This window comes from Rhipicephalus microplus, unplaced genomic scaffold (genome assembly GCF_043290135.1).
Source record: "Rhipicephalus microplus isolate Deutch F79 unplaced genomic scaffold, USDA_Rmic scaffold_107, whole genome shotgun sequence".
Taxonomy (NCBI): Eukaryota; Metazoa; Arthropoda; class Arachnida; order Ixodida; family Ixodidae; genus Rhipicephalus; species Rhipicephalus microplus.
This window is the reverse complement of record NW_027464679.1, coordinates 576006-594150: the sequence shown is the minus strand read 5'-3', so window position 1 is coordinate 594150 and position 18145 is coordinate 576006. Positions and strand designations below refer to the sequence as shown.

General features: G+C 48.4%; 1 protein-coding gene across 1 annotated transcript; it reads right to left on the bottom strand.

Moving 5' to 3' along the window:
• Positions 1-771: 771 nt before the first annotated feature.
• Positions 772-17546, bottom strand: LOC142790449 (uncharacterized). The gene is made up of 5 exons (XM_075885274.1): positions 17022-17546; positions 15018-15113; positions 5832-5919; positions 4561-4863; positions 772-4123 (listed from the first exon to the last, which is right to left on the bottom strand). Exons 1-5 carry the CDS (start codon positions 17094-17096, stop codon positions 3630-3632), a joined length of 1056 nt encoding a protein of 351 aa, XP_075741389.1. The 5' UTR covers positions 17097-17546; the 3' UTR covers positions 772-3629.
• Positions 17547-18145: the final 599 nt, after the last annotated feature.

Sequence of the window (18145 nt, the reverse complement as noted above, 5' to 3'; positions counted from 1 at the left end):
GTTTCCTTTTCTTCTTTATAACAACGCAGGCCTGATTTCCATTCAACTTAGGTTGGCGAGTGGATTACTTTTTCTTTTTGACAAGTTGCCAAGTTTTACCTTTTTTTGCGACAGGTTCAATGACCAGCCAACATGTTCATTCAGCTCTGCACTAGCCCAACGATGATACTGGGAATCATGGCATCACTCTGAACCCTGTTTCTAGAATAAACGTTAATTTCTATCTCTGTCTTCTCTGCAGTTGGTAGGCATGTTGCACAAAATTAAGCATGGAAATTCAGCGCAGTAGTTCCGGGTGGTGACGAAAGCCACAACATTTAATTTTTTTCAGATAGCTAAAGCTAATTCAAGCATCTTTTTTGTACTGTGCATTCTTTTATTCAGCTTTTTTTTTGCCCCGCCGCGGTGGTCTAGTGGCTAAGGTACTCGGCTGCTGACCCGCAGGTCGCGGGTTTGAATCCCGGCTGCGGCGGCTGCATTTCCGATGGAGACGGAAATGTCGTAGGCCCGTGTGCTCAGATTTGGGTGCACGTTGAAGAACCCCTGGTGGTCAAAATTTCCGGAGTCCTCCACTACGGCGTCTCTCATAATCATATGGTGGTTTTGGGACGTTAAACCCCACAAATCAATCAATTTATTCAGCTTTTTCGTGGATCAAAGAAGGAATGCACCGTTTGCCACCTGTTGAAATGCTTACGTCAAATTTAGGCACGGCTCTGTGCGGACGAAGACGTGAAGATAACGAATTCGGCACAATTCCAGGCAGGCATGTATCACAAGGAACGTTCTTTATTACACAATACGCTTGCATACATTCAAAAAGTGCAACACCGTGGCACGCAAGCATCGGGAAAACATTAGCTGCGAGACTTTCCATGGGAAGTTGTATACGTATAACTTATGCAACAATAGTGGCACTGATAAAATGGACTGTCACGCACACACTTCTTCCGGCGATCTATTTTTGAACATGCGAACGAAAACTAAAACGCCAGTCCTGCAGCAGTAGGAAGGTTCCTTTTTTTTTACAAATTGTATATATATAGCTGGAAATTTTTCTGGTAATCACGCACAACCCAGGGCAACCAAATGCCCGAAAACGTCATTTCATCCTTTATCAGCACACTCACACATTCATGAGCGCAGACATGTTTTGCGACGACACTGAAACATTTTTTCTGCTTATCACTTATCAGTGTACATTATAACTATAAGTCATGTGAAAGGCACTCGCACATGAATGACGTTCAACACGAATGATGCATGCAGCAATGCATAAGAGGCGATCTTATTTTTTCTCTTCTTGGTTGTGACCTTTGTTGTAAATGGTTTCGCTTGCTTTCTTCCCATTGGGGTTACGCGAAAACTGAATATAACGATTGGGTTTCAACGTCCCGAAGCAATGTTATAATTTTGAGGGACGCCGTATTGTGCAGGGCTCCGAAAATTTCGCCCATACCTGGAGTGCCTTGACGTGCACGTGAATCTAAGTACACGGGTGTTTAAAATCTCTCTCTCCACGGGAAATGCGGCCGTCATGGCCGGAATTCCATCCCGCCACCTTCGGATAAGCATTCGAGCACCACACCACTAGATCACCATGACGGATCCTTCTGCGATCTTCAAGGTCACCAGAATATCATACACTTATCTATAGGTGCACGTTAAAGAACCCTATATAGCGAGGTGGTCAAAATTTCCGGAGCGCTCCACTACGGTGCCTCCTAATCGTATCATTGTTTTTGGGACTTAAACCCCGTCAATTATTATATCGTAACACTCTTATCTTAACAATAGCAGCAAGATGAAATATTCAGTCTAATGCCAACCTCATCTGCCATTTACTAAGTAAGACGTCTCGCACGTGTACCGAAAGAAACGGTAGTATTAAAATGTTTTTTTTTCTTTAATGTTCTGAAGCCCTGCTGGATGTTAATGCGCATGACTGAACAGAAAACTTATGATTTTGCAGACAAATAAATTAGGCATTCATGACATTAAGTAGACATTAAATTAGGCATTAAGTAGACAATCATGTCACTAACTTGTAACAATTTTAATATAAAGTTTTGACCGCCTTCAAATTACACCATGATGAGAAAGACCATGATGATGGTCCTGTAACCTTTTGGTGGTTCATGCCTTACCACACATGTGAATCTTGGCAGGTATACCCGTTGCCTTTAATCTGGATGGAGACCACTACACTTCTTTCGAAGAATGGACACTCCCAAATAGAGCAACAGAGTGCAGAGGCCATTCTGCACTCCCCAGAAAGAGTAACAGCTATACTCTCAGTCTTTTTTAGAGTGTACTTTTATATGTTTATTACTTGACACGCGCCGTGAACCCATCGGCTTGTTGTATAAAGATCGCCATGAGCTTCCAGATAACTATTTCAGTTTGCGAAAACTGTACTTAGCTTATTACCAGCTTGTTCTATACTCTGCATACGATCTGCGTTTAATTTTCTTATGCGTCTTCAGCATGCCCTGAGAGCTAAACGAGTTGCACCAGGGTTCAGTTGATTTGTTTGATGGTGTCAAAATTATTCCCCCTTTTCCTTCCTGAAAGCTTGTCCGACATACCTGCGTCACTTGTGGGGAGACAGCAGTGACACGAAACACAGAAACAGCAGCACAATCATGTGTCAAATAAAGTCTTCTTATAGATACCGTGGCCTAGCAGCCCCGAATCGTAGTTGACAGAACACAAGGCCAGAAGACGAACATTTATCAGTGTGTTCGTCGAACACCCTTGCTTGGAAGCATAGATTTGGATATCCGAAACGAAAATGATTGGAAGACGACGTCTTGCAGTGTCATGCCTATATTAACACAATGATTATATGTGGGGTTTAACGTCCCAAAACCACCATATGTTTATGAGACACTCTATTCTAACACAATGTACGCTTTTTCGAATATACAGGAGTTCGATTGTACACGCCAACAAAGCAGCAGGCACAATTCAGCTAAGACTTGTAAACTATATATGTATTGTTTTGTTCACCAGCTTGCGCATGCACAGACAGTCTGCACAGATAAGTACCAAAGGTATCGCATTGACAAAATGATAAAGCAAGTTTCATTGCACAGTGACTGGCTGAAGAGACAAGGGCAACGTGGTCGTTTCCACAGGACTACAGTAATAATTTGCTCCCAACAAAGCAACTTCAGGCAATTCCACTCCTTCTTCAATCATGCGTAAAGGTAAAAGTACTGTTCTAATAATAAATCAATGAAACTTAATAAAAGCATTTCATTGAATCAAACGTACTCGCCTGTGGCTTGGAAACCAGCACAAGTTGAATTGCCTTGTTCAAATTACGGCAAACGGCGGCGGGCGATTGGGGCTGCAAACGCATATCGCGATAACACACTTTCCACAGCACGAACCAACTTTATACCAATGGATTCGGAGACGGCAGCATAATTTGCGACTTCTGCATAGATGACGTCACAAATCAACGAGACTCACGAGTATGACTCTGCGTCGATGTTTACGCGGCGGACGAACACCTTACGCTAGTTCACGCCCCTGCCACGAGAGGGTGCACGTTACAGTTTTTTACAGCCTTTTAAGCATGATGCACGGCGTTCTATGGAAAACCGGCGACGCGACTTTCGTCACCAAGGCCTCCAGACGTCATCATGTGAAATTCCTTCGACCGCAGGTGCAACTGGCAACGACGAAGGGAGGGAACAGGATGACGTGGAAGAAGTGGGTGAGGAGGACACAGATGGTAAAGCTACTGGAGGCGAGATCACTTCCTCGGCCACCACAGACGCGGACGACGTGGACGACGAGACCTCGGGCGACGTCGACGCCGCGGGAACTTCCCGAGCGTCCAACACGGACGACGTCGAGGCCTGCGACTGCGAAGTGGGCTGCTTGACGTCGGGTTCTGCGGTCGGGGCCGCCGCGGCGACGATCCTGGCGTTGGCGACCAGGTCTCTCGGTAGCACGAGCACCAGGTCCCCGTTGCGAAGCCTCTTGGGCCGCAACCGCACGTCAGCGTGGGACACGACGACGTCGGACGGCGAGGGAGACCTCGAGGACGACGTCTCCGAGGCCAGCTCATCGCTCGAGGCCGTCGCGTCCAGGGAGCTGTGGTTGGACTCTGCGGGTGCGAGTGTTCCGAGAACCGTAGTGTTAGCACTTCTGTACGCATACCGTTAATCCTCACTAACGCTGCATGGATAGTACTATTGTGCGTGTATTTCAAGAGAGTCAATACCTCGAGATATCCGGGTAGATGATTTAATGACACGTGAGAGAGTGGGCGATTTTAAACTTGTAAATTCTACTTTCAGTTATGCAGGTTAGGTATAGTGTGGTTTTAACAAGGCACCAATGACACTGACAACGAGCGAACTAAATATTAGTTTTCATTTTACATTTTGTTTCCATCAAAATACGGCCATCGTGGCCAGGAATCGTGCCCTTGGCCTCTTGTTGAATATCGTAAACATCCCCATAAGCCTCTGAGCTTCCACAGCGGTCGCTGTGCCAAAGATGTACGCAGTGACATATGGAAGGTATACTGTGACGTGTTACCTGGAGTGGAGGCTTCGTTGGGAATGAGTCGCCGCGAAGTCCGAACAGGCGGATCGCTGGAGGCGTCGGGACCTGCCGGCGCTGAAGTGCACTGCGCAAGGGCCCCATCGGGGTCCTGGATTTCCCTGGCCCGTCGTTGCAGATGTCCCAAGATGCGTTCGCGAGATGCCACGGGGTCGAAGCACGGGGTCGTCTGGTGCTGCTGCTCGGCCAGCGAGCACAGGAAGCGGCGGATCTCGAGGATGCACTCCTCGAAGCCCGCACGGAACTTGTGGCGAACCTCGGGGTCGTCCAGGAGGCGGGCTGCACAGAAGGCCCAATACTTTTCAAAGAGGCAGTGGTCATAGAGTTTACCAATACACACTAGAGGGAACTCTGGCGCTAGTGTCTATGGGAGCTGCAATGCACAGCGCTTCAGCGAGCATGGGAATGATGGTTAGTACACACATTTGTCTAAACTTCGTACTTCTGGCCTGCTCTTGGCCCCGTGTGTGTTCGTGTGGCTTGAAGCTGTTTTCTCACGAAACAAAAATCGGCAAATGTTCAGCGATTGCGCTTCACCACCTTATTTTTTTTCGAAATACCTTTTCAAATTGAGTCACGAAGTTCAAAAGAGTTGAATCTTTCTTTCAAAACAAAATCGAAACACATCAGTAAATGAGGCCACAAGTATGATTCGCCACCCGCAAGTACGAAGACTAGGTAAATGTGTGTACTACCCATCATTCCTATGGTCGCTGAACGATCGCAGCGCCAGAGTGCCCTCTAGTTAAATTTGAGAAACTCTATGGCAGTGGTACCATTTAACTGGCTTGACGCAGCAGATACGAGCAAACCAAACAAGTTGCGAAAAATGCACTACAGTGTTACACAGGTGTATTAGCCAATATAATAGTCAGGTATTGTTGTGATTAATACAACTGATGATGGCGATGACTACAGATAGGAGAGCGGTAGATGAGAAAGAAAGAACTAGATGAGGTCATGAATATTGCGAATAGATAGATAGATAGATAGATAGATAGATAGATAGATAGATAGATAGATAGATAGATAGATAGATAGATAGATAGATAGATAGATAGATAGATAGATAGATAGATAGATAGATAGATAGATAGATAGATAGATAGATAGATAGATAGATAGATAGATAGATGAAATCCCGTGAGGTTAACCAGGTGGAAAAGCCCGGTATGCTGCCGTTACACCGGGGCATACAGCAGATGGTGACATACATGAGTGGGAGAAACAACAGAGCGTACACCAACCTGTTCTTCGCTGCCGGTGCAGGGCTTGCAAGTGGCACACGGTCATCTCGAGGATGTCGGCTTTCTCCAGCTTCGACTGACGCGGGCTCTGCTGTGCACCAAAGAAAAGATGGACGGAAAAGTATTTAGGTCAGACTATACACTCAGCATACTTAAACTGAAGGGCTGAAAGTAAAGACGTTTGCTTGGAAGGTACACACGCTTGCGAATTACATATAATGAAACTCACGAGTCCCTTATCAGGGGCGTAGGCATATATTTTTTTTTTGGGGGGGGGGGGGGGGAGGGGCCCATTTTTGATTTTGGAAAGGGGACACACCCTTGGAATGGTAATTTTTCGCTCTGTAAGCCATGGCAAAAAAAAAAAACTTTCTAGGGGGGGGGGGGGGGGCGAGGAAGGGAACACGCGCTCGGCTCGGTGTTGCATCTCCTGGCTATGCCAGTACCCCTTATGCATTAGCCTAAGACGACTCTAAGGTGAAAGCAACCTTATTTTCATTCTCAGTCGATGTATTGATCTGCCGCTTCCCCTCCCTAAAGCCCACCCCCTCCAAACCAAAATCCTTGTGCGCCCAACGAGGTTCTGCCCTGACTCCGTGATCGGAGGCACTGCAGACTTTCAGCGCCTCACCTGGTTTCTGTACCTCGGTATACGAAGCCCGGTTCAGCTGGAAAGATATTCAGCGAATCTGTTGTGCCCACCTTTTGTGCGACTTGTGATTTACGCAAGTAACGATCATCATAATGTCGGTGTGCGCTATTTTCTCCCTGTCCTTTATCTTCTGCAGCGTTAGCCTGACATGTCAGTCCGGCGCCTGCTCTCCCGCTGCGCCGGTTCGTCCAGAGTAGGATGCATCAATTCGGATGGGCGGTACAAGGGGTGCAGAGAGAAAAAAAGTGTAGGGATGGGGAAAATGAAAAAAAAAAGAACTGAGAAAAATACAGACAGAAAGTGGGAGAAACAAAGATATAGAAATTGGAAGAGAAAGAGAGAAAGGTAATTAAGATATAAGAAAAAAGACTGAAGTGCGCCTATACGGACAGAAATGAATAGACAGAGAGACAAAGAAAGGAAAGGGGACAAAACAGAGGAGGATAAATATCGAGAAAGAAAAAAAAAGAAAAATAAAGAGATGCAAAAGAGTCCCCTGGGCCCAGCTCCGCAGTCGGTTTCAGCCTTATGCCCAGAGTACAAATGGCGTCATTCTTTGAGGCGATAGTCTTCGGTGTCTCACCAACCACCCAAATTGACCGTCGGCGTTCCACATAGACGGCGCCAACACGAGCGAATAAAAAATAAATAAAAGACATCACACGCGATGACGCCAACATATAATGCCATGCATGATCACATCACAGAAACCAAATTTTGTGACGTCATAGTGACGCCACGCTTGGTTAAACATGAGCCCATTGCGGAGGCAAGGCAAACCAAGGATAGGTGCAGACAGCTTGCAATGTTCGGAGGCATTGCAAAAGCGCAATTTTCGTGGTGACAGCCGGAAGGACTGTATTCTCCTTCACTCGGCATAACAATTGCATCGCATTTAATTTACACGTGTTTAGAAAATTAGGGGATCCTAAAGCTTCGCCTTCAGGAATTATCAAGATCACGAACCGCTATACGCACTCGATTCGTCCTCTTCAACTTACGTGTCACTCCCGCAACACATGCGCCATTTTGTCCGGCGCAGAACACAATAAGTATTATGGGCGTGTAGGTTAACATCTCGTAAGAACCGATCACGGGACTAAGAATGACGTGGCTTTATGTGCGTGACTAGAATCACATCATAACAGCTATAGTCACGTGGCGCACGTTCCAGACTAAACCATGTATAACGGCTAAACACGTACGTGGTATATGCTTGTCAAAAAGACGGGTAACAGCTAGCCAAGTGGCTAAAATGAAGTAATCCTATAGTCACGTGACCAAAGTCACGCATCGCCACGCAACTAATCACGTGTTCGCGCCAAAACGACGTGATACGTGCGTTGTGCGGCGAACCGACCATGGGCGGAGAATATCCTACGGTCAGAAGAACTTATTTTCACAGATGTCAATAGAATTCCTACGATACAATTGCTCCAAATCTATCTGCACTTCGAACGTTTACCATACTGAATAGCCACCACCCGTCTTCTGTGTTTAACATATGCATATATAATAAAATGTATAAGCGACTAGACCTTATACATGTCCCGAGAAACTGTTCAAAATTTTTGGATAGGTTTTATTCAGAGATTTCGAAAAGACATACATGCACAAAACCGCGCTCCGGAAATTCTAGTTTTAAACAAATGTATGGATATTTTTCTGCGTAAATATATGCTCGCGTGTATGTGTTTCAATATATAGGGTTGTTTACGCATATGTACGTTCTTGTTATTTTTTCCTTTTTTTAAGAGCGAGGACCATGGACATGCTCTGCGTGTGTGTGTGTTTTTTTTCCTTCGTTTCTCCTTTCCTTTCGCGTTTCTCTCGTTAGCCGAAATACACATCGCTGCAATTGTATACATGTATAAAACTGTATTTTTGTTCGCGCATGTATATGTGCATGCCCCATTGCTGCTGTGCATATACCTTCACGGGAGTGGGAACTTCGTCAAGTGGACTATTGTTATGCCAGCGAGTCCTCGTCAAACGACCGTGCCTCTGAAAAAGGCAATCTGGGTCAAGGCCAGCCCGCAGTCGCCTGGCGCGATCAACTCGACGGAGTGAACACGCGCGGCGCCTCCCTGGCCCACGTGCGTTGAGTCAGCTGCGCGCGTGACAGCGAGCCGGCGTCCGCGTGTCGGGTGGTCTGACGCATGGCGCGGCGACCCCCATTGGCGGAATCTGCCCTGACGACCAGCGGCGCTTCTGATTGGACATTTTGGTTGGACCCGGTGTAAATAAAAGAAGCCCTGCGGCGCGTCGCGATCGGAGGTCCTACGAGAGAGGAGTCCCCATGTCGGAGAGCCGACATGTGTGTGAGTCAGCGATCTTAGGCGAAAGGCTGATCTATGTGTTAGAGAGAAGAGCTCGGCTCTTCGAGTCTCTGTCGGCCCCAGTGCCGAAATTGTAACGCCTCTGTATATATGCTGTACATAAACCTTGTTTAACTCACCGTCGTCTCGTCCGCTCGTCTTATCAGCTCTGCGCAGAAGCAGTCGCGAGCTGATAAACATACGCTACCAAACGGCTGGTGACCTTCCCGGCGAAGTTGGAAGCAGTGGCGCCTTCGAGGCCGTGTTGGCGTCCGTCGTTCGCAACAGTGGTGGCTTCGGCGGGATCGGTCCAGTCGTTCGCAACAGTGGTTGGCAGCTGCGGGATCGGCCGGCGTCAGCGACATCGATGCGGTGAGTGCCTGATGTTTTCCCCTCAGTTCACCAGACTACTCTAGCTCAGGTTGTAGTAGTTTAGAGAAGGGCTGTGTGAAGCATTAGAGTGAGCTTTGATCGTTTCAAGCAAAGTCGAAGTGCTTTGAAACCAAAGTTAATGCGGAGGGGGTAAACACGGGAGAGTGAAAAATTGCTTGCGCGTCTTGCTAGTTGACTTATAGTGGGTACGGCAAGTAAATTGTTAACAGGGGCAAACAGCAAGAGGCTAGTGTGAACGATGGAGAACCTTAAAGTGAAGGAACTCATCGAAATTTGTGAGGAACTCGGCATTACTTTGGGCCGCGCGAAACGAAAGCAAGCGATCCTTGAGATCATGAAGGATGAGGGAGTGTCGGCTGAGGAAGTCGATGAGGCCTGGGTGGATATTAAAGCACGCCGTGAGGAGGCTGAAAGGCGAGAAGTAGAACGTAGCGAGCGCGAGGAGGCCGAGAGACAAGAGCGCCTAGAGTTGAAACGACTAGAATTGGCAATCCTACAGTGTTCGCAGGCGCCTAGCGTAGCTTCTCCGACGATTCAGGTCAGCGGTTTTAGAATTCGGGACCAACTGCCACCGTTCGTAGTAGGCGAGGACATGGCGAAGTATCTCGTCAAGTTTGAACACGTCTGTGAGCGAAACGCTTTGGAGCGGTCTCTTTGGGCGCGGAACCTACTAGCTCTTCTTCCCGGCGAAGTGTCCGACGCGATAACTTGCTTGTCGAGGGAAGCGTTTGAGAGCTATGACGAGGTTAAGGAAGTGCTCTTGAGACGTTATAAGTTGTCACCCGAGGCTTTCAGGCAAAGGTTCCGGTATGCTGAAAAGGGGAATGAGTCACACGTTGACTTCGCGTTTCGTCTTAAAGCCGATTTGATTGAATGGCTCAAGGGCGAAGGTGTTTATGACGACCGCGATAAAGTGGTGGAATGCGTTGCATTGGAGCAATTCTACCGCTGCATCGAGGAGGATGTCAAACTTTGGCTGCAGGACAGACTTGGGGACGTACAGTTAAACAAGGCAGCTGAGTTAGCTGAGGAGTATTATACTCGCCGAAAGTTGCATAGCAGGGCAGCGCGCGTTGAAAAGGATGAAAGGAAAGAGGGCTTTTCAAGGAAACCTGATCAACGGAAACCCGTTCCGCACCGTAATTTCAAAAAGGACCCGTCTCTTACGAAGGACAGTGTAGGGGAAGGGCAAACAGAAGCGGAGAAATCGAGTGAGGTTTCTACCACACAGGCATCTGAATCGGACAACAAACGGAAGCCGCTAATCTGCTACAACTGTAAAAAGGAAGGGCACATCGCGAGAAACTGTCAGGAAAAGTTTGCCTTCGCAACGATCCGAGAATCAGAAAAAAACATTCGGTTGTTGGAGCCGTATCTCCAAGAAATTAGGGTCAATGAGAAAACGTGCCGAGCACTTAGAGACTCAGCGGCAACCATGGACGTTGTCCATCCTTCATTGGTGTCTCCGGATGACTTCACAGGAGAATGCGCGTGGATCAGGCAAGTCGCCGAGGTGCAGAGTGTTCGCTTACCAATCGCCACGGTTGTCATTGAAGGCCCGTTCGGTAAGCTTCGCACCGAAGCAGCTGTGTCTGCCGCGCTAAATGATCGTTTTCCTTATCTTTTCTCCAACAACTCGGAGCAGCTTCTCAAAGAGCAGGGCAAATCGTTCTTCCCCAACTTAGCGTGCATGGCCCTCACGCGATCGCAAGCGCGAAAGCTTTCGCAGGAGCTTGATCTGGTTCAATGCGGTGAACGCTCAAGTGACCTTGTCGGCGGGTCGACGGAACCTCAGAGAGGAAATTTTCCGCGTGAGTCATGTGAGCAGTCACGCGAGCGGCCCGTCGCGGAAGCGGCCGGCGCGGTATGCGTTGGGGGAGACGACATGGCGCCATTGAATCAGAGCGAGAGGGCTGCAACGCTCTCGCCTGTAGCGGAAAGTTGGAGCGAGCTGCCGAGAGTTGACCGAGAGACGCTCATTCGAGAGCAGCGTAAGGATCTCTCGATGGAAGCGCTAGTGGAAAGCCAAATTGAAGCGCTAGTGGAAAGCCAGGAAAACGCGGCAAAAGTGCTGTCGAAGGAGCACTACGAGGAATCGGTGAAGAAGCGTGTTTTTGAAGTTGATAATCAGGTAATGCTGCTGCAGCCGTCCAAAAGGAACAAGCTTGAGGTTGATTGGGAAGGGCCCGCCAAAGTATTATCGAAGCCTTGCGATACAAATTATGAAGTGAAATTAGGAAGGCGGCCGGACAAAATTTACAACTTGATGAAACCATACGTTCAACATCAAGCGGTCGTAAATCTGTTGTTGAGTGCTTCAGAGGAAGCAGAAATTTTTAGTTCTAGTGAGGTAATCGAAAGGAGATCGAAAGTAATCTGGGAACAGCTGAACCTAGAGCCTAGCTTAAGTGACGGAGGACCTGAGAAGGCGGACCTGAGAAAGATTGGTTCCGAGTTTGAAGACGTGTTTTCGGACCGCCCCGGAAACACGAGGGTGATCGAACACGATATCGAGCTCAGCGGTGAGGAGTCAATCCGTAGCAAGCCGTGTCGTTGTTCCCCTGTGCAACGTCGAAAGTGTGAGCCGCTCTTGGTGCCGCATAGGTATCGTCGCCTAAAAGTGGCCGGTTACTGAAGTGGAGCATGTTGCTCCACAGCGCAACTTTGACGTTCGCTATCAAAAAAAAATAAAAAAAAGTAAAGGAAAGGTAAACGCTAATGCAGGTGCATTGAGCAGTGCGTTCCAGCTAGTAACTCCTCAACCTTTCGGTTTCTCGTTGGTGATTCGGGGCAAAATTTTGACCTCATCACGACCTGGGCTGAGCGCTCTCGTTCAGAGTGATCTCAAGGGGCCAACTTTGTGGTATTCTAATTCGTTACGTTGTTGTACGTGGGAAAACAAAATTGAGTTGTCATTTTAAGAGTCTTGTGTCCCACATGTGCCTCTTGATGTAGAGGGAACAAAATTCCGATAAACACGTAGATAGGTATATGTTGTACTATACTTTGTCTGGTGTTCTGTCGGGTGACCGAGGGCACTTGCTTGTGTCGTGTGTTGTCTGTTGTCGAACCGTTCTTAGCAAGTTGCAGAACCATCGACAAGTGCTGAAACCGAAGATGGTCAGAAGAGACGAGTGAAGCTGGTCGACAAGTTGTGGCGACAAGCCAGTGGAGCTGGGATCCGTCGTCAAAAATGGGATGTGTTCCCGGAACAGTCTGGAGCTGTATTCTCCCCATGGCCCTGGAGGCGAACCTGGAGGGACCTGGCGAACGAGCGCACCTGACATCCGAGCCCCGTGGAAGCAGCTCGTCTTTCCGGTGCATTGTCTGGCGGCGGGGGTGCTGTTATGCCAGCGAGTCCTCGTCAAACGACCGTGCCTCTGAAAAAGGCAATCTGGGTCGAGGCCAGCCCGCAGTCGCCTGGCGCGATCAACTCGACGGAGTGAACACGCGCGGCGCCTCCCTGGCCCACGTGCGTTGAGTCAGCTGCGCGCGTGACAGCGAGCCGGCGTCCGCGTGTCGGGTGGTCTGACGCATGGCGCGGCGACCCCCATTGGCGGAATCTGCCCTGACGACCAGCGGCGCTTCTGATTGGACATTTTGGTTGGACCCGGTGTAAATAAAAGAAGCCCTGCGGCGCGTCGCGATCGGAGGTCCTACGAGAGAGGAGTCCCCATGTCGGAGAGCCGACATGTGTGTGAGTCAGCGATCTTAGGCGAAAGGCTGATCTATGTGTTAGAGAGAAGAGCTCGGCTCTTCGAGTCTCTGTCGGCCCCAGTGCCGAAATTGTAACGCCTCTGTATATATGCTGTACATAAACCTTGTTTAACTCACCGTCGTCTCGTCCGCTCGTCTTATCAGCTCTGCGCAGAAGCAGTCGCGAGCTGATAAACATACGCTACCAAACGGCTGGTGACCTTCCCGGCGAAGTTGGAAGCAGTGGCGCCTTCGAGGCCGTGTTGGCGTCCGTCGTTCGCAACAGTGGTGGCTTCGGCGGGATCGGTCCAGTCTTCGCAACACTATATCGCTTTTTTTTCACCTCCTCCATCGTTATATTTTGTATACTGACGGGAAAATTCTTCTTCTCCTTCATTATTATTATTATTATTATTATTATTGGGATGATCGTATTTTGCGAGAGTTTATACAGAAATGCGTATCGCTAAAACTATAGGACAATATCCCTTCACTGGCCCGCTACTTATTTAAACATATACTTGCGTCTTGCGACAGGAACCTATTGCTGACCAATGTGGAGAACAAGCCCTATATATTTTCCTAACCTCAACTGCTTTATTCCATGCGAGCCCTTAGTATAACATTAATGCAGAACAGCACGAAATGCGGTACAGTTAAACACACAGCAACAGTGCTGTGCCAAGCATACTTCAATGTCACGTAGTTTGCAATGCTCTGCAAGAATGTTCATGAACAAGCTATGGCACACCTAAAATCCACCAGATAGAAGCGTGAGAATGTCAGCGCTTCCAACATAGCACCCTAAATAGTTGAGTATAATTTACTGACTGATTCGTGGGAAGTCGTAAAACGGCGAACGAGGTATGAAATCAAGGTCCGTGGTGTCGTGTCTAATTTCCACCACCTGCGTTTACGGTATAATAATTGTTCGGGTTCAACGTCGTGGCGTAACAACGACACGATTACGGGAGACGGTGTGATTTCGAGCCTATAGTGGGAGACGCCCGCTACGCGCTAAGCGCGTCCTTTATAGGACTCAAATGAAGTTGTTTCATTCCAATCCATGTGATTACGAGTGGAGGGCTCCGGAAATTTCGACCACCTGTTCCTTAATGCACGTGCACATAAATCCAAGTACACCGGCTTCTCTATATCGAAATGAGGCCGCCGCTACCGGGATTTGATTCTGCGACCTCCGGTTCAGCAGTCAATCACGGTAACCACCGTATAGACCACGTTATATAGACCACCGCGGCAGGTATACGTGGGCTATTGACAAAGTGCGAGAGCACGACGTTAAGCAGCAACGCGTAAAGCAAAGACAAGACGTACAAGTGAAATTCAATAATGAAAAAAAAAAGGATACTCTTTAGATCACAGTCACGCATGCGCGACGAGTCAGCAGCAATAAACGTGTAAACATACAAACTGTACCCCCCCCCCCCCCCCCCCAATTTTCCATCCGGCCCCTTGTTTCTTGTTTTCTGTTTTAACCAGGTGTGGTTAAAACAGGTTTTGAAGGTTCACTGACATGAGGACCGAAGGTTAACTGGCACAATGCAGAGTCAAACTTCCCAATGTGGAAATGTTCGCCTATGTGAGTGATTTTAAATGAAACTGTCTCTCAGCGGGAGGACACCTCAACAGTAGCTCACGATGGGGGGGGGGGGGGGGGTAGAGAAGGGATAAAAAGGATAGGATTAAAAGGTAAAGAGATAGAGAGAGCGGAAAGAGAGAGCGAGGTGCAGCGACAGCGAACGACGGAAGTAAGGAGAAGATAGGAAAGATGGACACGGTCGCAGGAGTCCGAGCATGCATGGGGCACCACTCGGCGAGAGCTCTTGTCGGCGTCAGGAGATGGCGTAGGGCGAGCCCAGTCGGCCAGAGCTGCGCTGTCGTTGGAGATCGCGGGGGCACAACCGGTCGGCACGAAATCCAGTGAGCGAGTCAATGTTCGTGTATTTACCTGTCTATATATAGAGTTACTGTGTACTTATGTATAGCATGTCCAGTAACTCCGTCGACAATCCAGGAACCCTCTCGACAGTGAAAACACCTCGAAAACATGTAGTCTGCGTCCGCATCTATTGCGATGTAAGGCCCCGCTATCAAGTAAATACGTACCTCTGGTTTCGACGGGTCCACGAGAAATGCCTTGAGCTGGTTCAGGCAGCGGTTGATGCGCGCCCGACGTCGTTTCTCCATCAGCGGCTTGGACACCTGCGGGGCCGTATACGAGAGATTATCTTACAGATATTCATACACGCCTGATTTTAACTCAGAGAACAACAATGAAGGGCATTTTACGGGAGGGCACGTGCATTCAGGGCCCGATCTTGTATGAGTCGACTGAAAACCCGTGTGTACGAAACGCAGAAACTGCCTCACGAGGCGATCAGAAATTTTAAACGAGGCCCATTTGAAAGAAAGTGTCGCATTTTCACATAGAAAGCGAAGTTATAGGCAGATGTCACGTCGTTGTTACGGTTAAGAAAGCAAAACCAAGCTAGCAAAGATGGATTGACCAACCATATTTGCCAAGCAAAAGAAGTATTACACCGAAAGTCCAGCGAAAGCAACGAGTTCATAGGATGCCTCGGTATCTGATCGCCGGTGGATCGCGTATTCCGTTAAGCATGAATGATGGAAAATTCCAGCTTTATCGCCTGGAACCCGCGTTAGCTACAGAATAAACTCAGGCCCGTGTGCTCAGATTTGGGTGCACGTTAAAGAACCCCAGGTGGTCGAAATTTCCGGAGCCCTCCACTACGGCGTCTCTCGTAATCATGAAGTGATTTTGGGACGTTAAACCCCACATATCTATCAATCAATCAACAGAATAAACTCGGCTCGCACGTGCACTCTTATCAGCATAGTCTAAAAATAGTGTAAAACAATGGAGAAGTTTCTGAAATGTGGCGGCATGGTCGGCGCTTAGCTTTGAGAGCTGTTTTTGCGGTTGAAATCAGATGACACCAAGACTAAGAAAATAAGCGTGCGTGGAAATGTGCACTTTTTAAAGCAGAATCTTGGATTGGAGTGCTTGTTGTATTTGTTATGGAAACTGTCTGATATCGGTATAGGTCTCATAAAAACAAGGGACGAAATTTAACACATAACTCGGCATCTATAAAAAAAAAAAAAAGAAACTGAATTTCTGTGCGGAGTACTTTTCACAGTTGGAGCAGCTGTATACCGAATACTTTAATATGCGAGAGTAAAGTTTCAGCGGCATTCTCAAAGATCCTTCACGAGTGTTCCGAAAATACCTATAGTCATGAATCCCTCGTTTGCTCTAGAGAAATGCGCGTCACATCAATTTCGTCTGCATGAGATTTCGGAGCAAGTTACACAATATGTGAAATCCCTTTAATTTTTCACTTAAAGGGATTTCGCATAGGTTTAGAAACTTGGTAAAGTAACCTCGCTGTTTCCACTTGGAAATTTTTGAACTAAGAAAAAGCACATAGTATACCAAAATATGGTGAACGTCTATGAAAATGATAACCTTCTGCCTGATTAATTTTATTCAGTGTGTTTCAGTTCGGTAGAGTGAATGCCGGGAAAAGGTATACTTCCTTGCCAAGTTAATCAGTCTCAACGACCGAGGTGGGATCTTTCACCGGTAGATAGGTGATTGCCGGTAGATGATTAGGGCTTCATACTTAGAGGAGATGGGGGTCATCATGAACCTGTAGAGCTACATATTTATTGAAATGACAGCAGACGACAAAGGAGAAGCAAGTAGGTTGATTCCGAGGGAATATATGACTTGTCACATCTTCTCTGCATCTCTGCACTGGAAGAGATGCAGAGACGACGAACTTAGTTTTGCTTCAACCCACCATACAATTAATTGTTTTGTGCGTCGTGGCAAAGGTCAGTGTCTGTCGCTTCCGGGTTTATACGAAAAACATATGACGTCTCGCACGGAGTGTCCGAGATATGCGTGCTTTATTGTTATTTTTTTTTTTCGTAGTGCTATTCCTACCAGTGCACGAAAGAAGACGAATTGTCCAGGCGACAGACTTGTATCTTCGATTTCTTTTTCTCGAGTGCTGCGACCTTAGTTCACCTATCAATTAAACTTTGTTCGGGGCTTGCAGAAGTAAACGCCACGCAACTCACCCTCCGTCCACCAGTCTTGGATTCCGCACCACTTGCCATTGGCGACGGAGGCGATGCGCCTGAGGCGACAGGCATTGCGACTCCTGGCTCGTCCAGCACTGCCTCAAAGATGCCAGGCGAAAGCGGAGATCGCAACGCCGCTTCCACTCTGGCGCTTCCCGATGGCACTCACAGCAACACACCCCAGCAGGAAGGCTTCTCCAGAGGCAACACCCACAACCACATTCGCTAATGCTGCGCCCACTGTTTCCAACGGCCGCTCGAGCACAGCGAGTACACCAGATGAAGTGGGTCGTGTCGAAAAAGAGCGCGCGCTTCCGAAAACGAAACCAAGCGCTCGTTGCTCTTCGGCAGATGATCGGGCTCGTCGTTTGCGGACGCGTTGAATGTCGCAAGCTTAAGATGATAACTCGCTGATCAACGATGACAGAGCGACACAATCACGCGCACTCAAAAAACAGCGACAGCGTTTGCTTTCGTCGTCGCAAAATTGAAGCACGCCGCTCGAAAAGACATCGCCGCGCGCACGCAGGTTCACACCACGCGCGCAACTGCCGCCGATCGCGATCGGCACGCGTCAAATCGCCGCCGGCACGCCGTAGAGGAGGAGGCGGGTGGGACGGCACCCCATCGCAGGCCTCATTGGTCGCCGTGCGACAGCCAATCGGCGCTGGCATGCTTACGGCACGTGCGGTCCCGTCACGCCGCCCGTGCTTTCTGTTATTTTTCCTTTGACTGCCCGCCATTGGAACCGCCTTTCCTTACCGTATTTTCATTGCTCTCATGCGGTAGAGTCGGCGCTTTAATCGAACACCTGCTCCTCTTTCTGGCACCCTCCTCCCAGCGAGGAATATCTTATTCGTTCCGCTACGAGGGGGAACTGATGCCGCTCTCTTGGTATGCTGACGACGCGAGATGGTATGGCCGTCTCGAGAAGCTATAAAGATTGCGGGGAACGGGCTAACGCGAGAACATCTCTGTGCATTATGCGCAGGTGCAAGCTGACGCGTACGTTTAAGTGAAGCCACAACGTGTACTAGTAGAACACATACACAAGGGGGGGGGGGGGGGGGAGCGAGAGAAAGTGCAGTGTTTACGTTCCGCTAAACGTTCCGATGCAAGCA